This window comes from Scyliorhinus canicula, chromosome 8 (assembly GCF_902713615.1).
Source record: "Scyliorhinus canicula chromosome 8, sScyCan1.1, whole genome shotgun sequence".
Lineage (NCBI taxonomy): Eukaryota > Metazoa > Chordata > Chondrichthyes > Carcharhiniformes > Scyliorhinidae > Scyliorhinus > Scyliorhinus canicula.
In genome coordinates this window covers 194,221,487-194,247,960 of record NC_052153.1, presented here as the reverse complement: position 1 = coordinate 194,247,960, position 26,474 = coordinate 194,221,487, and the positions used below count along the sequence as shown (strand labels likewise).

General features: G+C 52.2%; 1 protein-coding gene across 3 annotated transcripts in view; it reads left to right on the top strand.

The window, feature by feature from the left end:
• LOC119970786 (FYN-binding protein 1) overlaps positions 1-26,474 on the top strand; it is a 247,562-nt gene that overhangs the window by 55,738 nt on the left and 165,350 nt on the right. For 2 of the 3 annotated variants that reach the window (XM_038805959.1, XM_038805957.1), the window contains exon 2: positions 15,432-16,563. In XM_038805959.1, the coding sequence (XP_038661887.1) occupies positions 15,432-16,563 (1,132 nt within the window). Of the gene's footprint in view, positions 1-4,485; positions 4,667-15,431; positions 16,564-26,474 lie in introns of those variants that run through there. The other variant, XM_038805958.1, reaches the window with a different exon arrangement.

Here is a 26,474-nt window from a genome sequence, read left to right as displayed (position 1 = left end):
CACATTTGTTGCCACTTTTACGGAACTGTGGAGCTGCACGCCCAGATCCCTCTGGATGTTAATGTCCTTAAGTGTTCTGTCATTTACAGTATAATTCATACCCAGATTTGATCCTCCAAAATGCATCACCTCGCGTTGTCCGGATTAAACTCCATCGGCCATTTCTGTTCCCAAGTCTCCAATCTATCTATATCCTGTTGTATCCTCTGACAATCCTCGGCACTATCAGCAACTCCACCAAACATCGTCTCTTCCGTAAACTTACAATGAATGAAATGAATGAAAATCGCTTATTGTCACGAGTAGGCTTCAGTGAAGTTACTGTGAAAAGCCCCTAGTCGCCACATTCCGGTGCCTGTTCGGGGAGGCTGGTACGGGAATTGAACCGTGCTGCTGTCCTGCCTTGGTCTGCTTTAAAAGCCCAGTGTGCTAAAATCACACCATCTACATTTTCCTCCTGATCATTTATATACACTACAAACAATAGAGGTCCCAGCACTGATCCCTGCGGAACACCACTAGCTACAGATCTCCATTCTGAAAAACAGCCTTCCACCTGTCTTCTATAACCAAGCCAGGTCTGTATCCATCTAGCCAGCCCACCCCGAATCCCATGTGATTTTAGGTTTTTACCAGTCTGCCATGTAGGATTGTGTCAAACGCCTTACTAAAGTCCATATAAACTACATCCACAGCCCTTCCCTCATCAATCTTCTTTGTCACCTCTTCCAAAAAATCTCAATCAAGTTGGTTGCCTATGACATCTTTCACAACCAGCAGATATGTCAAAGTGCGTTATACTCAATGAAGTTGTTTTTGAATTATGGCCACAATATACTGCAGGAAACACAGCTGTGTTTACCACAGCAGGTCAGAGATGAGGAATCCTGTAGCGAGTAACTCACTTTCTGACCCCCTCAAAGCCTGTCCACCATATTTACAAGGCACAAGTCAGGAGTATAATTGCCTGGATGAGTGCAGCTCCAACAACACTCAAGAAGCTCGACACCATCCAGGACAAAGTAATGTGGCCAATTATAAACGACCTGACTCACTCAGGATGGGCAACAATGCTAGTCCTGCCGGTGACACCCTGAGAATAGAGAGCACAGTGGCAGCAATGGGTACCTGACTTACCGGGGAGTCGGAGGGACAGCAGACAGGCGAGGGCAGCTCGAAGTGGGAGAGTATAAATCGAGGCTGAATCTCGAGGTCTTCACTGACCTGGAAGTCAGAGATTCTGAGGCCTAGCCAGCTGTTCAGAACTGGCCGGCACTGGGTTCGAAAGAATCGTAAGAAAGGCAAGTAGTGAATCGTAAGTTCTTTGATGGGTAAGAAACGGCTACTAGGAATTGTCATCAAATTGCTGTAAATTGGATAAAGCATGTTATACTTAAAGAAGTAGCAACACTTTACTTAATAATAATCGCGTATTGTCACAAGTAGGCTTCAATGAAGTTACTGTGAAAAACCCCTAGTCGCCACATTCCAGCGCCTGTTCAGGGAGGCTGGCACGGGAATTGAACCTGCACGGCTAGCCTTGTTCGGTATTGCAAGCCAGCTATTTAGCCCACTGTGCTAAACCAGCCCCTTTAACTGAAAAGCAGCAGGAATAAGGAAGTCAGGCCAGTGCAGTGGAGTAATATGGCTAATCCAAAGTAGAATAAAGTTGATGTCAGGAGAATAAAGTTAAGGAATGGCAGAGCAGCTCAGTTGAATGAAATGTGTGGCCTGTAATACGTGGGAAGTCATGGACGTTATTGGTGTCCTGGATGATCGCATGCAGGAAGTGCTGCGAGCTGCAGAAACTTGAACTCTAGTTTTCAGAGCTTGAGTGGCAGCTGGAGTCACTGCGACGCATCTGGAAGGCTGAGAGAGACACCAAGCGAACCTTCAGAGAGGCGGTCACACAGCTAAGGGCTTGGAGGCAGGAACGGAATGGGTGATCACCAGGCCATTTAAGAGAAGCAGGCAGGTCGTTCAGCAGTCCCCTGGGGTCCTGCACACAAGCTGGTGAGGGCGCCGGTTCCTCGGAGAAGTGCAGTCAGGGCTACGCTTGTGGAACCATGTGTGGCTATGAGGGAGTACAGGAAGAAGCAAGCAAGGGCACTAATGAGTGGATTCATTTGCCGGGGGAACAGTCAGGGGTTTCCATGGACATAGATGTGACTCCAGGATGGTCGGCTTCCCCCCCCCCTCCCCCCCCCCCCTCCCCCCCCCCCCCCCCCCCCCCCCCCCCCCCGGGTGTCAGGGTCAAGCATGTCACAAAGCAGCTGAAGGACATTCTTCTGGGGGAGGTTGAACATTCATTGACCCCCATTGGTACCATGTAGGAAGGGGGATGTGGTCCTGCAATCATGATTAAGGGAGCTGGGTAGAAAATTAGCAAGGTTCAAGGGTTGAAGGACAGAATCAATTTGGTTAGAGCTAAGAAATTTAAAAAGTACAATTACATTCCAAGTGTAGTCTATTTCCCGTTAACTAATGAGATGGATGTAGAAGAACAAATGGGGTCTTTAATTATCCAAATGCAGAATGGCACTGAGGTAGTCTAAAGGGCAGAGAGGGGGCGAGGGGCGGGGCGGGGGGGGTGGGGGATATTTTGGAAACAGTGATCATTGTAAGGTGTAAGATGATGGGATAATAAGCAATCCAGAGTAGGAATAATTAACTGGGGGAGAGCTGACTTCAATGGGGCAAGAACGGAGCTGGGCTTGTTAGACTGCAGCGCAAGGCGAGGGGGAAAGCTGAGCAATGGGCTACAGAAACGGTCCGGACACAGTCAGGGTATATTCCCTTGAAAGGGAACGGGAAGGCAAACAAATCCAGAGGATGAAAGTGGAGATGGAAATTCAGATAAGGAAGAAAATGTGTGTTTATGACAAGTGTCAGGAGGAAAATACATTTGAAAACCCAAGAGGAAATGCAGAAGGTTCAGAGGGAAGGTGAAAAATCACATTCGAGAAACGAAGGGGAGTTATGAGAAAACACTGGCAGCCAACATGGGCATATAAATAGTTAAATGAGGATTAGGGACCCAAAGGGGAATTTACACATGGAGGCAGGGGGCATGGCTGAGGTATTAAATGAATACTTTGCATCCGTCGTTACCAAGGGGTTAGATGCTAAGCAGGCTATGGTGACAGAGGACATTGTCACATCAACGGTTTAAGGAGTAAGTGTTGAATAGACTATTGGTGATTCTCTGAGGAACCAGTGCCCTCACCAGCTGGTGAGTGCGACCTCAGGACACTCCTGAACAACTTGCCTACTTATCTTGGACTGTCTGGTGGTCACCCATTCGATTTCTGCCCCCGGACCCTTAGCTGTGGTGTGACCACCTCCCAGGATGTGCCATCCAGAACCAGATGGCATTCATCCAAGGATATTGAAGGAATTTTTTTAGGATAGAATTAGTAGTCACAGGGAAAGATCTGGGTTATTTAAAGAAAGCCATGTTGAACACTACTTGGAAGAATCACTGATGGCGATAAGGGAAACAATATACATGGAGGGACTTCAATGTCCATTACCAAATGTGGCTGGGTGGTACCAGCACTGGCCAAGCTGGCCGAGTCCGGAGGCACGTAACGGACAAACAAGGCAGCTGGTGAAGAGGGAAAAACCTCGTAGACCTCATCACACTGCTGCTGATTGAGTAGATTGATAAGGCTAGATATTGGGCAGATCGGATTTGACCTGCCCTTTGTGGATAGGCCACAGCAAGTTTCCACAATGTAGGGTAAATACCAGTGTTGACATTGTACTGATTCAGATGGATCATCACTCGGCCGGTTCAGACTGGAGATGGTTGCAAAGGCTTCAACCTTGACTTTTACACTGCCCTGTATGGCTCTCCTGTCACTGGGCGGGAACAGGCCTTTGAGCCTCTTCGCCACCATTCACAACTGGAAGTGGAAGGCTGCAGGAGTTTAATCTGATTCTTGGGGCGGTGGGGTTTATTATCTCTGTCCACATCATGCTGCCTCTGGTGTTTAGCTTGCACGTGGCTCTGTGCCATAGCCTCACAATGTTGACAACCCTGTTTTCTGGATAAACCCGTTTTTGCAAGGCTCGAGAGAAATGAAAGTCTTTCTTTTCACCATCCAAACCCTGTTGCAAACAACTAAACCGATTCAGCAGGCACTTCCGTTTAAACACAGCATTGATGTGGTTCTGTGTTTAAAAGTGTCGCTTGTTCATTAAGCTCTCAATTATTGTGACGGTGAACTTCCTCCGTTTGATCTGATGCTTTGCGAGGTGACAGATCATTTTAAATACATTTGTGTGTTTTTCATTTCATTCTCAGTTGCCACAACCTCCACCATCCCCCTCCACCACCCCCACTCCGCTTTTCAGCCCCTTTGCATTGGGTTGTGGTGAGGTTTGTTTCGGGCTGGGCTACTGGTCTGCCCCTCGAGCTGTTCCTCTCTATAGCTTCCTCACAGGCTGAGCTGGGCTGGGCTGGGACGGGCCGAGCTGGGCTGGGCTGGGCTAAGAGAGAGAGACTCACTCTCTCCAAGTGGTGCCGCTGGAACAGTTCTGAGGCTGTGAGAGCTCAGGGAGTTAACAGTTTCTGATCAGCAATTTCCACAGGCGCCCTTTATTGTGGACGACTCGACCCAGATGCTTGGTTAGTGGCCGAAACGTCTCTTCCTCCGTTGAGGTAAATCTTCTTTCTTCTCTCGGAGCGATTTAGAATCTGGAGGGGGTGGGGTGGTGGGCAGGGATCACCCCTGTTGCTCAGGTCAGGGGGCATGTCCACTGGTCAAGTTGAGAACATGAAAATGAAAATCGCTTATTGTCACGAGTAGGCTTCAATGAAGTTACTGTGAAAAGCCCCTAGTCGCCACATTCCGGCGCCTGTCCGGGGAGGCTGGTACATTGCTGACACTCTGTAAAATCACCCGCGCAGGTTATTGCAACGCACCTACCCTCAGCTTAAAGTTTAACAGCTTTTGGAAAGAAGGAGATATTTTAACTCTTACCGGCAAAGCTCAAACATTGATCTCTCTCTGCACAGGACACCACTTTCTTCCTTGACCCACAGCTCTGTGTTAGGTTACAGTATTACACCCCCCCCCCCCCCCCCCAGATCACTGCTCTGTGTTAGGGTACAGCATCCCCCCTCCCCCCCACCCCCCAGATCACTGCTCTGTGTTAGGGTACAGCACTCCCCCCTACCCCCCACCCCCCCCCCACCCCCAGATCACTGCTCTGTGTTAGGGTACAGCATCCCCCCCCCCCAGATCACTGCTCTGTGTTAGGGTACAGTATTCCCCCCCCCCCCAACCCCCAGATCACTGCTCTGTGTTAGGGTACAGTATTCCCCCCACACCCCAGATCACTGCTCTGTGTTAGGGTACAGTATTCCCCCCCCCACCCCCCCAGATCACTGCTCTGTGTTAGGGTACAGCATCCCCCCCCCCACCCCCCAGATCACTGCTCTGTGTTAGGGTACAGTATTCCCCCCACACCCCAGATCACTGCTCTGTGTTAGGGTACAGTAATCCCCCCCCCCACCCCCCCAGATCACTGCTCTGTGTTAGGGTACAGCATCTCCCCCCCCCCCCCAGATCACTGCTCTGTGTTAGGGTACAGCATTCCCCCCCACCCCACACCCCAGATCACTGCTCTGTGTTAGGGTACAGCATCCCCCCCCCCAGATCACTGCTCTGTGTTAGGGTACAGCATCCCCCCCCCCCCCAGATCACTGCTCTGTGTTAGGGTACAGCATCCCCCCTCCCCCCCCCCCCCAGATCACTGCTCTGTGTTAGGGTACAGCATCCCCCCCCCCAGATCACTGCTCTGTGTTAGGGTACAGCATCCCCCCCCCCCCCAGATCACTGCTCTGTGTTAGGGTACAGCATCCCCCCCCCCCCCAGATCACTGCTCTGTGTTAGGGTACAGTATTCCCCCCACCCCCCAGATCACTGCTCTGTGTAAGGGTACAGCTTCCCCCCCCCCCCCCCAGATCATTGCTCTGTGTTAGGGTACAGCATCCCCCCTCCCCCACCCCCCAGATCACTGCTCTGTGTTAGGGTACACATTCCCCCCCACCCCCCAGATCACTGCTCTGTGTTAGGGTACAGCATCCCCCCCCCCCAGATCACTGTTCTGTGTTAGGGTACAGCATCCCCCCCCCCCCCAGATCACTGCTCTGTGTTAGGGTACAGCATCCCCCCCCCCCACCCTCCAGATCACTGCTCTGTGTTAGGGTACAGTATACCCGCCCCACCCCCCACCCACCCCCAGATCACTGCTCTGTGTCAGGGTACAGTATTCCCCCCACCCCACCCCCAGATCACTGCTCTGTGTCAGGGTACAGTATTCCCCCCACCCCACCCCCAGATCACTGCTCTGTGTTAGGGTACAGCATCCCCCCCCCCCACCCTCCAGATCACTGCTCTGTGTTAGGGTACAGCATCCCCCCCCCCAGATCACTGCTCTGTGTTAGGGTGCAGTATTCCCCCCACCCCCCAGATCACTGCTCTGTGTTAGGGTACAGCATTCCCCATCCCCCCCCCCCCCCCCAGATCACTGCTCTGTGTTAGGGTACAGCATTCCCCCTCCACCCCCCACCCACCCCCCAGATCACTGCTATGTGTTAGGGTACAGTATACCCGCCCCACCCCCCACCCACCCCCAGATCACTGCTCTGTGATCGGGTACAGTATCCCCCCACCCCCAGATATACCCACACTCACGCTGATACATAAGCACACATACACTGCCCAACACACACTGGATTCACACGCAGACGTGACAGGCACATCCAGACACAGATATACACCCACCCCACACACACACACCCACCCAACACACGTAATCACACTTTGCAGCACCGTGATTCGCCGATGAGCCAATCCACTGGGGACAGTGTGTCACTGTCTGTCTGTCCCTTACCAATCCACTGGGGACAGTGTGTGACTCTCTGTCTGTCCCTTACCAATCCACTGGGGACAGTGTTTGACTGTGTCTGTCCCTTACCAATCCACTGGGGACAGTGTGTTACTCTCTGTCTGTCCCTTACCAATCCACTGGGGACAGTGTGTGACTGTCTGTCTGTCCCTTACCAATCCACTGGAGACAGTGTGTGACTCTCTGTCTGTCCCTTACCAATCCACTGGGGACAGTGTGTGACTGTCTGTCTGTCCCTTACCAATCCACTGGGGACAGTGTGTGACTGTCTGTCTGTCCCTTACCAATCCACTGGGGACAGTGTGTGACTGTCTGTCTGTCCCTTACCAATCCACTGGGGACAGTGTGTGACTGTCTGTCCCTTACCAATCCACTGGAGACAGTGTGTGACTGTCTGTCTGTCCCTTACCAATCCACTGGGGACAGTGTGTGACTGTCTGTCCCTTACCAATCCACTGGGGACAGTGTGTGACTGTCCCTTACCAATCCACTGGAGACAGTGTGTGACTGTCTGTCTGTCCCTTACCAATCCACTGGGGACAGTGTGTGACTGTCTGTCTGTCCCTTACCAATCCACTGGGGACAGTGTGTGACTGTCTGTCTGTCCCTTACCAATCCACTGGGGACAGTGTGTGACTGTCTGCCCCTTACCAATCCACTGGGGACAGTGTGTGACTGTCTGTCTGCCCCTTACCAATCCACTGGAGACAGTGTGTGACTGTCTGTCTGTCCCTTACCAATCCACTGGGGACAGTGTGTGATTCACTGGGGACAGAGTGTGACTCTCTGTCTGTCCTTTACCAATACACTGGGGACAGTGTGTGACTCTGTCTGCCCCTTATCAATCCACTGGAGACAGTGTGTGACTGTCTGTCTGCCCCTTACCAATCCACTGGGGACAGTGTGTGATTCTCTGTCTGCCCCTTACCAATCCACTGGGGACAGTGTGTGACTCTCTGTCTGTCCCTTACCAATCCACTGGGGACAGTGTGTGACTGTCTGTCCCTAACCAATCCACTGGAGACAGTGTGTGACTCTCTGTCTGTCCCTTACCAATCCACTGGGGACAGTGTGTGACTCTCTGTCTGTCCCTAACCAATCCACTGGGGACAGTGTGTGACTCTCTGTCTGCACCTTACTTACATGGGTTGGGGGCTGTGTTTGGGGGTTGTGTGGGGTGAATGGGGGTGGGGGGTGGGGGGGGTCTCTCCTGTCAGTGGCTGAGGTAAAGCTCAGGAACTGCAGCCCCACTGTGGAGGATTAATTTGAACTTCCTGTTTTGTTGCTAACGGATGTGGTTGCTTTAAAGCTGCTCAACTAACTCTTGCAAAGTTGTTCCAGTAATCTTGCAATTCTGGGATGGTGCAACAACAAGGATTAACTAATGTAGTCACATGACAATTTGGATCAGGGCATATTGACCATGGGCCTCTCTGCCGGGTTTCCGCTGTCCCTAACTCGCCCTGTACGCCCTAGATTTGCGCTGTGTCTCTGCTTTGCCATTTATTCCTGCTCTGGCGGACTTTTCAACCACAGCATGTGGCCGTCGCTGGCTGGGCCGGCATTTATTGCCCATCCCTAATTACCCCTTGAGAAGGTGATGGGTGCCTAAAGATTGAGGGTGTAACAATCAGCCCAACACCCAGGTTTGCTCGAGCTGTTGAAAGGGGTGTAAACTAATTTGCAGGGGTGGGGTAGGTACGGTGCAGAGGAACAACAGGGGTAGATGTCCAGCCAAATACAGAAGGTAATCCACGGGCGCGAGTCAACGGCTTCTCCGCGACCCACTTGGTGTCGATCCGAGACCGCTGAATCTCGCAAGAAGCCTCTCGCGAGGTTTGCGACGCTCAAAACGTCACTCGAGGTTCAATGGAATCACACACGACATCGCGATCAGGATCTCGCCGTCACTGGCCATGACCTAGATCAGCTTTTTTAAAGTAGCTTCAGCCGGGGTCTGGGACCTGGCGGCCGCGGCTGGGAGACCTGGCCAAGGGGTGCTGTTTAATACTGCTCACCAGGGGGCGCTGTTTAATACTGCTCACCAGGGGGCGCTGTTTAATACTGCTCACCAGGGGGCGCTGTTTAGTACTGCTCACCAGGGGGCGCTGTTTAATACTGCTCACCAGGGGGCGCTGTTTAATACTGCTCACCAGGGGGCGCTGTTTAATACTGCTCACCAGGGGGCGCTGTTTAATACTGCTCACCAGGGGGCGCTGTTTAATACTGCTCACCAGGGGGCGCTGTTTAATACTGCTCACCAGGGGGCGCTGTTTAATACTGCTCACCAGGGGGCGCTGTTTAATACTGCTCACCAGGGGGCGCTGTTTAGTACTGCTCGCCAAGGGGCGCTGTTTAATACTGCTCACCAGGGGGCGCTGTTTAGTACTGCTCGCCAAGGGGCGCTGTTTAATACTGCTCACCAGGGGGCGCTGTTTAATACTGCTCACCAGGGGGCGCTGTTTAGTACTGCTCACCAGGGGGCGCTGTTTAGTACTGCTCACCAGGGGGCGCTGTTTAGTACTGCTCACCAGGGGGCGCTGTTTAATACTGCTCACCAGGGGGCGCTGTTTAATACTGCTCACCAGGGGGCGCTGTTTAATACTGCTCACCAGGGTGCTGTTTAGTACTGCACGCCTGGGCGCTGTTTAATACTGCTCACCAGGGGGTGCTGTTTAGTACTGCATGGCAGGGGGCGCTGTTTAGTACTGCTCACCAGCGGGCGCTGTTTAGTACTGCTCACCAGGGGGCGCTGTTTAGTACTGCACGGCAGGGGGCGCTGTTTAATACTGCTCACCAGAGTGCTGTTTAGTACTGCTCGCCTGGGTGCTGTTTAGTACAGCTCACCAGGGGGCACTGTTTAGTACTGCTCACCAGGGGGCGCTGATTAGTACTGCTCACCAGGGGCACTGTTTAGTACTGCTCACCAGGAACGTGGACCAGGCACAACGGCATTTGGGGTGCGTCTCCCAGGCCATTGGAGATCACCGGGTGGTCGGGGACAGGGCAGTGCCAGGGTGCCCAAGTGCCAGGTTGGCACTGCCAGGGATCAGGCCAGGGAGGCCTTATCAGGTAGCGGGGAGGTGAGGCGGGGGGGTTCCAAGGTTGGGAATTTGAGAGTGGTTCAAAAACAAGGGGGGGTGCTATAAGACCATAAGATATAAGAGCAGAATTAGGCCACTCGGCCCATCGAGACTGCTCCGCCATTCAATCATGGCTGATATTTTTCTCATCCCCATTCTCCTGCCTTCTCCCCATAACCCCGGATCCCCTTATTAATCAAGAACCTATCTGTCTCTGACTTAAAGACACTCGGTGAATTGGCCTCCACAGCCTTCTGCGGTAAAGAGTTCCACAGAGTCACCATCCTCTGGCTGAAGGAATTCCTCCTCCTCTCTGTTTGAAAGGATCGTCCCTTTAGTCTGTGATTGTGTCCTCTGCTTCTAGTTTTTCCGACAAGTGGAAACATCCTCTCCACGTCCACTCTGAGAGGGAGCTGGGGGAAAGATCAGGGCAGCTTTCCAAAATGGTGCCCCGATCTGTGAGGACCCTTTCCCGCTGGCGAGCTGCAGCTTGTGAGCAGGAAATCCCTCTCCAAGTGCGGCCTCGGTGGAAGGAATGACTCTGAGGCCCCAGAAGTAGCAGAGGGCCATTGAATATCAACACCGAGAAACATCCCACTAAACGCACCATTCATAGAATCATAGAGTTTGCAGTGCAGAAGGAGGCCATTCGGCCCATCGAGTCTGCACCAGCCCTTGGAAAGAGCACCCCACTCAAGCACCCGTCTCTTCCACCCCAACCCCCTTAATCCAGTAACCCTGATTGACCTTTTTGGACACTAAGGGAAATTTATCACAGCCAATCCACCTAACCTGCAAGTCTTTGGACTGTGGGAGGAAACCGGAGCACCCGGAGGAAACCCACGCAGACACGGGGAGAACGTGCAGACTCTGCGCAGACAGTGACCCAAGCCGGGAATCGAACCCAGGACCCTGGAGCTGCGAAGCAACTGTGCTAACCACTGTTCTGCCATGCTGCCCAACCGACTTTAACTCCAGTCCGCTGAATCGCGCCCCAAGTCAGTCTGACCTGCCTGATGAACTAGTTACAACCATGAGGGGAGGGGCCTGGACAGAGTGGTTAGGGAGGAACTGTTCCCATTGGCGGAAGGTTCGAGAACCAGAGGCCGCAGATTGAAGGTATTTGGAAAAAGAAGCAATGGGGGGGACGAAGCGAACAGGCGCCGGAATGTGGCGACTAGGGGCTTTTCACAATAACTTCATTTTAAAAACCTACTTGTGACAATAAGCGATTTTCATTTCTTTTTCTTGAGCACACGCCATGTCGGAGCCTCCATAGCTTCTGCGATCGACAGTTCCAAAGATGCACCCGGTTCTGAATGAAGAAATTCCTCCTCATCTCAATTCTCGATGTCCGACTCTGATTCTCTGGATCTCAAACCTAGCCAGGGAAATCATCCTACCTGTTAACATTTTGTATGCACAATGAGATCACCTCTCATTCTTCTGAACTCGAGACAATACAGTCCCAGTCCCAGTCTCCTCAACCTCCCACAGAACAGTCCTGCCATCCCAGGAATCTGTCCGGTGAACCTTTGTTGCCCTCCCTCTCTTTGGCAACTATATTCTTCCTTCAATAGGGAGACCTGAACTGTGCACAGCGCTCCAGTTTCCCCAAGACTTGAGGCAACTGTAGCAAGATGTCTTTACTCCTGTACACAAATCCTCTTGCAATAGAGGCTAACACACTATTCGCCTTCGTATTTGCACAATGCACCTGCATGTTAGTTTTCAGTGACTCATGAACAAGGAGATCCAGGTCCTTTTGACCATCAACACTTCCAAATTTCTCACCACTTAAGAAAACTCTTAATTTCTGTTTTTTACTTACCAAAAATGGCAATTTCACATTTTTCCACGTTATGTTCCGTCTGCCATGGTCTTGTCTGCTCACAAAGCCGGCCTAAACCCGCTTGAAGCCTCTTTGCATCCTCCTCACAACTCACATTCCCACCGCGTTTTGTGTCATTAGCAAATTTGGGAACATTACGGGCGCGATGACTCACAAGGCCATTCAATCTCGCAAGATTACCTTGAGTGGTTGGTACGACCTTCCTGTCTGGGTAGCAAACACACTCTGAGATCACAGACCTAAAAGATGAAAGAGAGACTTACATTTGTATCGCACCTCAGGATGTCCAAAAGTGCTTTCCAGCCAATGTAGTATTTGCAGCCGATGTAGTATAAGTGCAGTCGCTGTTGTAATGTGAGGAACACAGCAGGGAATTTGTGCAGAGAAATCTCCCAAAAACAGCAATATGAAAATGACCAAATAATCTGCTTGGGTGATGTTGATTGAGTTGGGAATATTTACCCAGACACCCCTGCCTGTTGTCGAAATACTGCAATTGGCTCTTTTATGACCGGCTAGGGGGGATAGAGGGATCTCCACCTGCCTGAAAAATTACACCTCCAACAATGCAGTGCCCCCTCAGGGTTTAGGATTTAGATTTATTGTCACGTGTACTGAGGTAGAGTGAAAAGTATTGGCCGGTATTCTCCCACCCCCATGCCAGGTGGGAGAATCGCCAGGGCGCCGCGCTAGTCGTGCCACGCCGCCCTGACCCCCGCACGCGATTCCCCCACCACCCCCCCCCCCAAAACCAGCGCCGCGCAAATCGCGCCGGGCCGCTCGGAGAATCGCTGCAAACGGCGAACAGCGATTCTCCGGCCCGGATGGGCCAAGCAGCCGCTCCGACACGACAGGGTCCCACCGGCGCCGTCCACCCCTGGTCGCTGCTGGCAGGAACTCTGCAGGAACGCTCGGGGGGGGCGGTCTGTGGGGGGTGGGGGGCTCCTTCACTGGGGGGGGGCCCTCCGAAGGGATGCAGCCCGTGATTGGGGCCCACCGATCGGCGGGCCAGCCTCTGCCCCCCCCGGGCCTACCTCCTTCCGCGGCCGGCCCTAGAACACCAGCACCATGTTGGGTCGGGGCTGACGCGCGTAAGAAGTTCCCCGCGCATGCATAGGATGGCGCGGCCCAACTGCGCATGCGCAGGATTGAACTGGCCCAACTGCGCATGCGCAGGATTGAGCTGCCCCAACTGCGCATGCGCAGGATTGAACTGGCCCAAGTCCGCATGCGCAGGATTGAGCTGCCCCAACTGCGCATGCGCAGGATTTAGCTGCCCCAACTGCGCATGCGCAGGATTGAGCTGCCCCAACTGCGCATGCGCAGGATTGAGCTGCCCCAACTGCGCATGCGCAGGATTGAACTGCCCCAACTGCGCATGCGCAGGATTGAGCTGCCCCAACTGCGCATGCGCAGGATTGAGCTGCCCCAACTGCGCATGCGCAGGATTGAGCTGCCCCAACTGCGCATGCGCAGGATTGAGCTGCCCCAACTGCGCATGCGCAGGATTGAGCTGCCCCAACTGCGCATGCGCAGGATTGAGCTGCCCCAACTGCGCATGCGCAGGATTGAGCTGCCCCAACTGCGCATGCGCAGGATTGAGCTGCCCCAACTGCGCATGCGCAGGATTGAGCTGCCCCAACTGCGCATGCGCGGGTTGGGCGCCGCGTAGGGACGCTGGAGTGGCGTGAACCACTCCAGCGCTGTGCTGGCCCTCTGTGGGGGCCAGAATAGGTCGTGCCCGGGCCCTGTTCACACCGTCGTGAAACACAACGGCTTTCACAACGACGCGGACATTTGGTCTGCGGAGCGGAGAATCACTCCCATTGTTCAATGACAATCATTCCACACATGAAAAAACATAGGACATACGATAAATACACAATGTAAGTACATATATGTATATATATATATTGCATACATTGTGGTCAGCACGGTAGCGCAGTGGTTAGCACTGTCGCTTCACAGCACCAGGGTCCCAGGTTTGGTTTCCGGCTTGGGATACTTTTGTGAGGGCCACGGAGAATCCAGCACGAGTTTTCAGGATACAAAGAAATAACATTTATTTACAAATTAACATATATATACAACAGCAGCGGCAACAACCTCCCTTGCTGCCAAACACCTCTAGTCGGTTCCAAACTGGCCAGCTTTATTTATGCAGGGAGTCTGCTAATGATTTCTCCGCCACCCTCATTGGGGAAGCTCATACTCCCACAGGATTGTGGGATTGTCATTAATCCCCAGCCAATGGTAAGCCGGCAGGTTATAACAGATACTGTCTGTGCGGGGTCTGCACGTCCTCCCCGTGTCTGCCTGGGTTTCCTCCGGGTGCTCCGGTTTCCTCCCACAGCCCAAAGATGTGCAGGTTAGGTGGATTGGTGACGCTATATCGCCCCTTAGTGTCCAAATGGTTAGGTGGGGTTACTGAGTTACCTGGAGAGGGTGGAGGTGTGGGCTGAGGTAGGGTGCTCTTTCCAAGGGCTGGTGCAGACTTGATGGGCCGAATGGCTTCCTTCTGCACTGTAAATTCTATGATTTGTATGATTTCCTATGATATAGACATAGACATCGGGTGAAGCATACGGAGAATCAGTAGAGAAGCTGCGTCGAGAGACAATGAAAAGAAAATTGCTTATTGTCACAAGTAGACTTCAATGAAGTTACTGTGCAAAGCCCCTAGTCGCCACATTCCGGCACCTGTTCGGGGAGGTTGAACCATGCTGCTGGCCTTCCTTGCTTTAAATGCCAGCGATTTAACCATGTGCTAAACCAGCCCCTTGTTCAATCCGTAAGAGGGTCAATCAGGAGTCTGGTAACAGTGGGAAAGAAGCCGTTTTTGAATCTGTTAGTGCGTGTTCTCAGACTTTTGTATTTCCTGCCCATACTAAGGGTTTTGTGCACAAGCCCCTGAAGTGGAACTTGTACCCAAGCATTCTGGCCCAGGGGTAGGTCATCTGAAGCACCAGTGGAACCAGGAGTTCTGGGGACCAACGGGGCCCTGTCACAGATCTAGAACCTGGATTAGAATGTAGCTTTAGCTAACAGGACACCTAGCACTGATGTACCATGTCCTGAGTGAGATAATCATGGGACCAGTCCAAACACGAGGGCCACATTATTAAGCAAGTGACATTTCATCGTACAGTCAGCAAAAATGTGAACGGATGTGGCCTTAAAAATGGAGAGGGACTTAAACAATGGAGGCTCTGTCTGCCCTGCAGCGTGTGGCATCCCATAGTTTCAGTTTGGTTGCTGGTTCCTGTAATGATCTTGCAATGTGATATTGAAACAGAAGGAAGTGCCCCTATCTCACACTTGTAGCCACTGTATGTAAGTCTAGAAAACATGCACACACCTTGCTGTTGCATTTATTGTTGCAAAGTTTGTTCAGACCACAGCAAAGGAAGAGTTTGGTCGGCATGTTGCTACAATGACAGGAAACTGAAAACGTCAGGCTGTTGCAATGATCCAATTAGGGAGCTATCTGCTGTTACCAAGAAAACCTCCTTTCGTTTAAGCTCACTCTCACACGAACCTTCCTTCTAATTTATTTTTCTCTACTTGTTTCGTAGGATGGAAAGTCGGATGTAAAAGCTCTGATGGCGAGGTTTGGCAACAAGCCTGTGGAGGAAACATCTTCCATAGGCTCCCGGCCTGTCAAGTTTACTCCTCAACCTTCGCCCCAAAGGAACATGTCTTCAGTCGCCAGCAAAGCCGCCGGCTTTGAGAACTCCTCGGCTCCCAAGTTTCCGGGACTCAGGTCGACCGGCTCTTTCAGCGAGAAATCCAGTCAGGCCGCGCCCAACCTAATCTCGGAGAAGGCTGCTTTTCCCAAACCATCAGCTCTGAAAGCTCAGTTTGAGGGACTCCAGAAGGAAGCCAATGATTGTAAGCCACCATTTCCAAAGCCCAGTTTGGGGAATAAATCCCCCCTGAACACCTTCAATGCTCATAAAGAGGAGAGAGACGAGAGGGCTCAATTCGCAAAGCCTCAGTTTGGGGTGAGGCCCACGGTGGACGCAGGCGACACGCACAAAGAAAATGAAGTCCGATCCGGCTTTCCCAAACCATCTCAGTTTTCCAAAACATTGAATCCTGTAACTTCCCACGAAGCCAAGCCAGCTTTCCCCAAATCCCAATTCCCAAAGCCACCAATTTCCTACGCAGGCAACGCAAGTGAAGACAAACCCTTGAAACCTGTGTTCCCTAAACCTGCTCCTGGTTTAAAGTCTTGGAATGAACCTAGCAGCTCGCTGAAAGAAAACAAAGAGGACGTTGGGAAAGAGGACAGTGGGCCTGGAAGAGGGCCTGGGGTGTTTCCTTTAAGGGCACTCAAGCCCGTGAACGAGCGAGCGAGGTTCCCGAGTCAGAGTAGCGAGGACAAAACTGCAACAACCAACGAAAACAAGGGTGAAGTCGTGAGGCCTGGGGGCCTAAGGAGTTTTCCCCCAAAGCCCAAACACGAAGAGGCCCCCCCCTCAGCCTCTGGCCCCAACAAGATCCAGAAACTGCAGAACCAGTTCCTGAACAAGGCACAGAACCAGGATCCTGGGGAGGGCGAGAAAGATCCCAGTGCTCCGAAACGGAAAACGTTGCCTGCTCCATGGACCTTGGGAGCCCCACCTCAGAAACCCAACAGACCACCAACGGTGAACTTGGACCTTTTCCGGCAGACCCAGGAGAAGGAGCTCCCACCACCTCCAGGTATATTGAGTTATTTTAATATCATTCACATTGTATTGATAAATCTGACCTGTGACTTGGGAAAAGGTGGTGTCTAAAAAAGGAATATATTTTCTCCTGGCACCTGCTGTCGAATTCCACTGTGGGTGTTTGCATTACAGATCTGTAAGATCAGCATGCCGACTTTTTATTAAACCGTTGTAGCCACCAGTACCCAGTTACAACTTATATTTACGTATTTCCTTTAACTTAGTAAAGAGTTCCAAAGAATTTCACAGAACAGATTATCAAGCAGAATTTGGACACCAAGCTGCATAAGGAAGTGCCAGGGCAAGGGGAGGTAAATTTGAAGGATTGTCTTCCTTGGAGAGCCATGCAAAGAGGGTTTCCGGAGGGAATTTCAGAGCTTGGCGCCCAGGCAAAGCAATTAAAGTTGGGCAGAGCCCAGAATTAGAGAGCCACCGAGAGCGTGGGCATTGTAGGGCTGGGTGAGGTTAGAGATACAGGGAGGTGGTTGAAAGAAGGACAGGATTCTTGCTGAATGAATGGGCTGGTCTACAGTTATTTACTCTGGAAGATTCGAAGAATGAAGCATTGCTTCCACTCAGTCGCCCCAACCCGTGTCACTTCTGAGTCAGCCGATCAGCAGGTTCGTGAGGATGGCTGGCAGGAGGCGAGGAAAGCCAATGAGCCAACGACCACAGTGGTTAGCACTGTTGCTTCACAGCTCCAGGGTCCCAGGTTCGATTCCGGCTTGGGTCACTGTCTGTGCGGAGTCTGCACGTTCTCCCCGTGTCTGCGTGGTTTTCCCCCAGGTGCTCCGGTTCCCTCCCACAGTCCAAACACATGCAGGTTAGGTACATTGGCCATGATCAATTGCCCTTTAGTGTCCAAAAAGGTTAGGTGGGGTTACTGGGTTATGATGATCAGGCGGAGGCGAAGACTTAAGTCGGGTGCTGTTTCCAAGGGTCGGTGCAGACTCGATGGGCCGCATGAGCACTGTAAATTCTATGATTCTTTGATTTCCCCCCTCCCCCATTCCTTTCCTTTTTCATAACCTCTGCTGAAAGCGTTCTTTTATTGAGAGCCAGGACTGAGATTGCAGCCTCTTTGTGCAGAACATTCAGCTTTGTTGGGGCTCCAGAGGAGTGAACAATTTCATGAGGTGAGGAGCAGAATTAATGCCAGTTTTGGCTCAGTGGGCAGTACCCCCCCCCCCCCCCCCCCCCCCCCGGCCGCCTCCCCCTGGATCAGCAAGTCCCAATCCAAGGATGACAAAGCAGCGCGATACTGAGTGTCCAGGCAAATAGTTATCCCTCAATATCAGTAAAACAGATATTCTGGTCACCATCTCGTTGCTGCCTGTGGGAGTTTGCAACGCACAATTTGGCTGCGGTGTTCCCTGCATTTTAACAATAACACCATTTTTTTAAAATACTTGATTGGTTGCAGAGGGTGCTTGGAGCCATCTTGATGGTTGGGAGTAGACTGATGGGGCGGTATTGGCCGTATAGAATTGGTCCAGCTCTCTGTAGCCAGGGCAAACTCGCCCAAGTTCCCATCTCCAACAAAAACAGAAAACGCTGGACAAAAGCTTTGACAAAGAGTCATCCAGACTCGAAATGTTAGCTCCCTTCTCGCTCACAGATGCTGCCAGGCCTGCTGAGATTGGCCAGCGTGTTCTGTTTTTGTTTCAGATTCCAGCATCTGCAGCAATTTGCTTTTATATTCACAATTCCCCATATTGTCGGGCAAAGGCTATTGTTGTGAAGTAAAAAGGTCAATTGTCCCAGATGACCATCGGCTGCTTTCCCCTTTGACGGGGGAGAGCTGACTGGTGGGGGTTTAACCTGAGGGTCACCACACCTCAGGGGAGGGGCAAGGTTGAGAAGGCGGGGTCTTCACAGGAATATAGGAATAAGGAGTAGGTCAATCAGCCCTTCGATCCTGCTCCGCCATTCAATCAGATCATGGGTGATCATGAATGACCTCAGACGGTACCAGAATTGAGGCGCTGTTCGCCTCATTCTGCATCACAAACTAGCTGTCCAGCGCACTGAGCTAAACTCTCTCCCAACTGGCCGTTGTTGGAGTTGTATTGAGGCTAAACTGGTGTTTTATGTGGAGCGGAGGAGAATTAAATGAAAATCTATAAAATTCTCAGCGGCCAGATAGAGTTGATTGTTGGAAGGACTGATTTCCCTTTGTCGATATGTCAATAAACAATGGGGCAGCACGGTAGCACAGTGGTTAGCACTGTTGCTTCACAGCGCCTGGGTCCCAGGTTCGATTCCCGACTTGGGTCACTGTCTGTGCGGAGTCTGCACATCCTCCCCATGTCTGCGTGGGTTTCCTCCGGGTGCTCCGGTTTCCTCCCACAGTCCAAAGATGTGCGGGTTAGGTGGATTGGCCATGATAAATTGCCCTTAGTGTCCAAAAAGGTTAAGTGGGGGTTATTGCGTTACGGGGATAGGGTGGAAGTGAGGGCTTAAGTGGATCGGTGCCGACTCGATGGGCCGAATGGCCTCCTTCTGCACTGTATGTTCCATGTTCTAAAAACAAGGGGCAGAGATTTAGAGGAATTGGTAGATGAGGGGATTTATGGAGTAATGTTTTCACCCTGCCTGAGAGGGTGATGAAGGCAGAAACCCTCAAGCTATCTGAAGAGATACTTTGACACGTATCTGAAATACTGGAACCCACAGAGCTGCAGACCAGGAGCTGGGAACTGGGATTCAGGTGAATGACCCGTTCTCTGCCAGCATGGAGACGATGGGCAGAATGGTTGTGAAAAATGCCATGTGAAATGAGGATTTCTTTCTTTTTGCAAAGCCGAATTTGACCATGGCACACACAGTGTACACGCGTGGTTGTGTACCAATGATGATTTGGGTTTATACGCGTGTGTAGCAGGAGGGGGGTGGGGTCCATATTCCACCCGCATGCAGACACTTGTTACCCACATCAAGATCATTTACTGACCAAGAACATTCATTGTTTCTTTCCTTATAAGCACTTTGATTTAATTGGAGGATGGTGTGCTAAGTGCAACTAGTGACGCAGAGTTGGGTATGGGGCTGGGTAAGGGCCGGGTTGGTGGGGGACGGACCGGCAAGAGCAGAGGTGGAGCATCTCACCATGATCTGTGCCTTTGGGCTCTTTGCCCCCACACGCTGAGTATAAGGATCGCACTGCTTCCCAGTCACTGAGAGTGGCCATGACAGTGCCCATGAGAGTGGCCATGACAGTGCCCATGAGAGTGGCCATGACAGTGCCCATGAGAGTGGCCATGAGAGTGGCCATGAGAGTGGCCATGAGAGTGGCCATGAGAGTGGCCATGAGAGTGGCCATGAGAGTGGCCATGAGAGTGGCCATGAGAGTGGCCATGAGAGTGGCCATGAGAGTGGCCATGAGAATGGCCATGAGAGTGGCCATGAGAATGGCCATGAGAGTGGCCATGAGAGTGCCCATGAGAGTGGCCATGAGAGTGGCCATGTGAGTGCCCATGAGAGTGGCCATGAGAGTGCCCTCGAGAGTGGCCATGGCTGGGTATGGGGGGCAGGATCAAACGGTGAATGTCCCCAACTCACTGTTAAAGCGAAGAATGTCCCTCTTCCAACTGTGCATCAGCAAGGAGTGGGGCAGGAGAGGAAGCGGGAGGAACAACGGGCGCGATTCTCCGAGCCCTGTGCCATGCCGGAGGTGCGGAGAATCGGCGCCATTTGCGCCGGCGCGTTTGACCCTTAGCCGGTCGTGGGCCGCTTGTTCTCCGGCCCGGATGGGCCGAGCGACCGTGTGGAAATGGCAGACTCCCGCCAGCTCCGTTCATCCCTGGTCACTGCCGGAGGGAACTCTGCGTGAAGGGTCGGGGGGGGGCCTCTGATGGGGTCTGGGCCGCGATCAGGGCCCACCGATTGGCGGGCCGGCCTCTCTCCCCCCCCCCCCCCCGGGCCTACATTGTTGCGCGGCCAGCCGCTGAACCCCCACGCCATGTTCCGTAGGGGCCAGCGCGCGACCCAACTGCGCATGCGTGGGTTGGCGCAGCGCCCATTTGGCACCGGGAACTGAGGCTGTGACGGCGTTCACGACAGCGCTAACACTTAGTCTCCATTTTGGAGAATCGTGCCCAACACCTTCAGGGCAGGAGGGGAGGTACGGGTCAGCCAGTCAGGGGTTCCGGATTGATCTCCTATCTTCACCTCAAGGCCATGGAGAGAGGGTACCCGGGATGAGGAACTTCAGTGATATGGAGAAGCTGGGCAGTGGAGGCGGAGCGGAGATGTAATAGAGGCATTCATAATCAGGAAGGAGTTTTGAAAGAATAAATTAGAAGAAGTTGTTTGCAGTGCCAGAAGGGGCAGGAACCAAAAACAGATTGAGGACAAAAGAACCAGAGGCGATATGAGGAGAATTTGTTTTTTACACAGCGAGTCATTATGATCTGCAATGCGCTGCCTGACATGATTGTGGGAATAAATTCTGTACGGGATTGGATAAATACTTAAAAAGGGAAAATGTTCGGGCCAATAGGGAAAGAGCGGAGTTGAGTGGAACTCATTGGACAGCTCTTTCAGAGAGCCAGGTCAGAAACAATGGGCCGAATGGCCTCCTTATGTGATGCAGTTAGGCCACACAGCTGTGTTGAACCTTAGTTAGGCCACACTTGGAGTATAGTGTTCAATTCTGGTCGCCACACTACCAGAAGGATGTGGAGGCTTTAGAGAGGGTGCAGAAGAGATTTACCAGGATGTTGCCTGGTATGGAGGGCATTAGCTATGAGGAGCGGTTGAATAAACTCAGTTTGTTCCCACTGGAACGACGGAGGTTGAGGGGCGACCTGATAGAGGTTTACAAAATTATGAGGGGCATAGACAGAGTGGATAGTCAAAGACTTTTCCCCGGGGTAGAGGGGTCAATTACTAGGGGGCTTAGGTTTAATGGGCGAGGGGCAAGGTTTAGAGGAGATGTACGAGGCAAGTTGTTTTATACAGAGGGTAGTGGGTGCCTGGAACTCGCTGCCGGAGGAGGTGGTGGAAGCAGGGACGATAGTGACATTTAAGGGGCATCTTGACAAATACATGAATAGGATGGGAATAGAGGGATACGGACCCCGGAAGTGTAGAAGATTTTAGTTTAGACGGGCAGCATGGTCGGCGCAGGCTTGGAGGGCCGAAGGGCCTGTTCCTGTGCTGTACTTTTCTTTGTTCTTTGTTCTTTATGTATCATTCAAAGATTCTGATTCTGCCTGAACGAGATTAATTCTGTCAGCCCAACACGGGGTCTTTTGGCTGAGTGAGTCAACATAGACAGTCTTATTCTTAATCTCTGTTTTCATTACATGTAGATTAAGGGTAATGGGACGATGTGGCATTGCTCATCAATGCCCGCCATTTCCTCCTGCTTTGCGTCTGCCCTCCTCAGTTGCATCATTCATTTTCATTTTCATTTTTTTCACCTCTGCTCCTCCTGCCGGGCAGAAGCAGTTGTGGAGGTGGAGAGGAAGTTTGCAGATGGAGCTGAGTCGCGGTCAGCACATTGTGCGGCATTGCTGTCGAAAACCTCACACCCACCATGTCCTTTCTCACCTGTCGATTTGACCCACCCGAAATAGCTCCTGGTGGACCTCCCTACCTGCACCAGAAATGACCAAACCCCATCCAATCCCACACTGTCTCTCCCGAGCACTCTGCCCTTGCTGGCTTCCACTCTCTCCCCGTCTGTCAAATGCAACATCCTGCTCCTTCTATTGCCTGTCCAACGCAGCACCTAATGGGATTTGAATTCAGTTAATAAAATCTGGACGAGAATGGACGGGAATCGGGGGGTGGGGGGGGGGGGGGGAGGGTCGGGGGGGGGGGGGGGGGGTCGGGGGGGGGGGTCGGGGGGGGGGTCGGAGGGGGGGGTCGGGGGGGGTCGGGGGGGGGTCGGGGGGGGGGTCGGGGGGGGGGGTCGGGGGGGGGGGGTCGGGGGGGGGGGTACGGGTTCGTTATGGGGGTTTGATGGCAAGCTAAGGCCCAAAACCAAACTGTAAATAAATGCCTATAAACATGTGCCTCGGCCATATTGGGGAATGTAAAATATGTACGCCGGCTAAAGGGGGCGGCCACAGTTGTTATTACGAAGATGCTTACCTGTAAATATACATGTTAATTATTGCATGTTTTTTTTTTCTCTCTCTCTAATAATTTGTTATTTGTTCAATATAACTTAAGGGCAGCATGATAGTACAGTGGTTCACACTGTTGCTTCACAGCGCCAGGGTTCCAGGTTCAATTTCCCGCTTGGGTCACTGTCTGTGCGGAGTCTGCACGTTCTCCCCGTGAGTGTGAGGGTTTCCTCCGGGTGCTCCGGTTTCCTCCCACAAGTCCCGAAAGACGTGCTGTTAGGTGAATTGGACATTCTGAATTCTCCCTCTATGTACCCGAACAGGCGCCGGAATGTGGCGACTAGGGGCTTTTTCACAGTAACTTAACCAGAGCTGCAGTCCGATACACCTGATTTTGGGCCATGTTGTATTTCACCGTTAAAGTGGGAGAATGGCTCCTCCTGTACCAGCCCTGACTGAGGTCAATCTTTGTCAGCTTGGGGTGGTTCATTCAATTGCAAAAACAACCTCGCAAAGTGGGTACATTCACCAATCCTTGGTGGGGGTGTTGGGTTGTTCTCTGGGGTTAGTGGAGTATAGCCGGCGCAGAGAGGCTCCATTTATCTCTCTCCCACACACATACACAATCTCTCTCTTTCTCTTTCAACACGCACTCCGCACTGTTAACGGCTACAGAAGAAACCAGGGTACAAACAGGAAGAAAGAATCGTCAGCAGCTTTATGAAGACAGCCACACACTGAGTGGAGTGAGGGTTCAGCTGAAATCAAAAATTACTCGAGATTTACAGCGCCGGAGACCATTCGGCCCATCATATCCATGCCGGTAGAACCAGAGCCACCCCACAAATCCCACCTTCCAGTTCCTGGTCTGTAGCCTTGTGGGTTACGGTACTTCAAGTGCGTATCAAAGTATGTTTATTTAAACTGGAGCGTTTTAGCCTCTCCCGCCTTCCAGGCCGTTTGTTCCAGGCTCCCTCCACCCTCTGGGCTGGATTCTCCCATTTTGAGGCTGTGTCCAGAACATGTGTCTAACCTTCCGACCAAAAAGTTGGCGGCGCCCCCGCACCGATGCTCCGCCCGGTGGAGGGTTGGCAGCCGTGCCACGGAAAGCCTTACCTGCAGATACGGACGGAGAATTGATGGGTCCTTGGCCGCATATGCGCACGGCAGCGACCTGTGGCAGCCGCGCCATACAACACGGACCCTTCCTGCTAGATAGTGCTCCCCCCCTGTACCACCCCCCCTCGCCACCCCCGGACCACCCCCCCACCAGTCGCCCCAGCCCCCGCCGAAGCCGGAACGGCTCCCCCCTCCCCGACTGTGGCGGCGCTGGACACAGCCCTCAGCCGCCACGTGAGGTCCCCGAAAACTGTGAGCCCACCATGTCCCACACCGTCGGGAAGTCGGCCCATCGGGGGCAGAGCATCCCAACGGCGTGCGGCGTACTCAGTGACGATGCCGTTTTTGGAGGGGGCAGAGCATCGGAAAACCGATGCCGCCCCCGGTTCCGGCGTAAAAACGGATTCTCCGGATAATCGCCGAACGCGATTTCGGTGTCGGCCATCGGAGAATCCGGCCCATTATTGCTGAACTCACCTCTTGTACCAATTACGTTAAATCTCTGCTCCTTGGTGAGTAACATCTCTCCTGAGGGAAGTCTGCTCTGAAAATCCTCTCGTCATTTCATAAACTTTCATTCGATCGCTCCTCACCCTTCTGCAAAGAGATGCCAGCCTTGCCCAGCTGTTCCAGTACAGCTTCAACACTGGCAGCTATCCGGCAATGTGGAAAACTGCTCAGATTGGTCCTGTCCACAAGGAGTAGAAAAGTCCATTCCAGCCACATACAAGTCCTAGACAACGTTGTGGCGTCAGCTGATAAGTGGTCGGTTACATTCGTGCCACACAAGTGCCAGGCAATGACCACCTTTTACAAGAGAGGATCAATCCATCACCCCTTGACGTTTTTAATTTTTTTAAAAATTAATTTCGAGCATCCAATTTTTTTTTTTACGATTAAAGAGCAATTTAGCGTGGCCAATCCACCTACCCTGCTCATCTTTTGGGCCGTGGGGGTGAGACCCACGCAGACACGGGAAGAATGCGCCAACCCCACACGGACAGTGACCCGGGGCCAGGATCGAACCTGGGACCTCGGCGCCGTGAGGCAGCAGTGCAAACCACTGTGCCACCGTGCCGCCCAAAAGATTATTTGCATTGTGCTTTTGAACGGAGTCATTTCGAAAACATAACCCACTCAGAAATAAATCCCTGGAACCAGTTGCAGAAAAACTCCGTGAGCCTGACGTGATTTGAACACGCAACCTTCTGATCTGGACTCAGACGCGCTACCATTGCGCACAAGTTCAACCGTCCCTTGACATTCAATGGCAGTACCATCACTGAACCCCCCACAATCAACATCCTGGGGGTTACTATTGATCAGAAACTGAACTGGACTAGCCACATTTATACTGTGAGGTCAGAGACTAGGAATCGTACAGCAAGTAACTCACCTCCTGACCACCCCCCCCCCCCCCCCCCTCTCAAAGCCTCTCCACTTTTATCCACCTTGCTTGTTACTTCTGGGAGTCGCGGGCTAAGCCGTCTGCTCTTTCTGAGGGCCGGTGCAGACTCAATGGGCTGAATGGTCTCCTTCTGCACTGTAAATTCTATATGATTCTCAAAGACTCTAGTCAATTAGTCAAACATGATTTCCCTTGACGATGATTTCTTAAGTTTCCTGTTATGTCCTCCTTGGTAATCATAGAATCTTAGAATTTACAGTGCAGAAGTAGGCCATTTGGCCCATCGAGTCCACACCAGCCCTTGGAAACAGCACCCTATTTAAGCCCATGCCTCCACCTAACCTTTTTGGACACTAAGGGGCAATTTAACACGGCCAATCCACCTAACCTGCGCATCTTTGGACTGTGGGAGGTAACCGGAGCACCCGGAGGAAACCCGCGCAGACACGGGGAGAACGTGCAGACTCCGCACAGACAGTGACCCAAGCCGGGAATTGAACCTGGGACCCTGGAGCTGTGATGCAGCAGTGCTAACCACTATGCCACCGTGCCGCCAAACGAAGTCTCGCAATTTTTCAATAGCAGATGTTAGGCTAATTGGCCTACGGTTTCTTGCTTGCTGTCTTCCTCCTTACTTGAGTAACATTGTCACATTAACTATTTTCCAATCCAGTGTGACCATTACAGAATCTAAGGAATTTTGGAAGACTTTAACCAATGTTTTACTACCTCTGCAGTCACTTTTATTAAGGCCCCAGGATGTTGGCCATCTGCTCCTCGGGCCTTGCTAGCTGTAGGGCCAACACTTTTCCCAGCACCTTTCCCTAAGTGATTGTTTTAACTTCCTCCCTCCCTTTCACCTTGTGGTGGTATGATTAGCATAGCTGCCTGCCATTGGTGCAGAACACCGGCTTGCCATTGGCCCTGGTCAGTCATGTGCCTCTCGACCGGTTGGTTGAGACCAGTCATGTGACGGCTCCCCGATTGGTCGAGAGGCTGAGTTAACCCTGCCTCCAGGGCGGGGTTTAAATACCCAGTACTCCCGGCGGTCGTCCTTATACTGTAATCGACCGCAGGGCTAACATCTAGCTGATTAAAGCCATACTTTTGTCCAGCAACTCGTCTCGCGTTCAATTGATGGTACATCACACCTCTTAACTTCCAAGTATATTGGGAAAGGGTCTAAGTCTTTTACAGTGAAAACAGACACAAAATACTTGTTTAACACCTCTGCCATTTCTTTGTTTTTCATTATCGATTCCCCAGACCCTCTCTCTAGAGGGATCAACACTGGGTTTA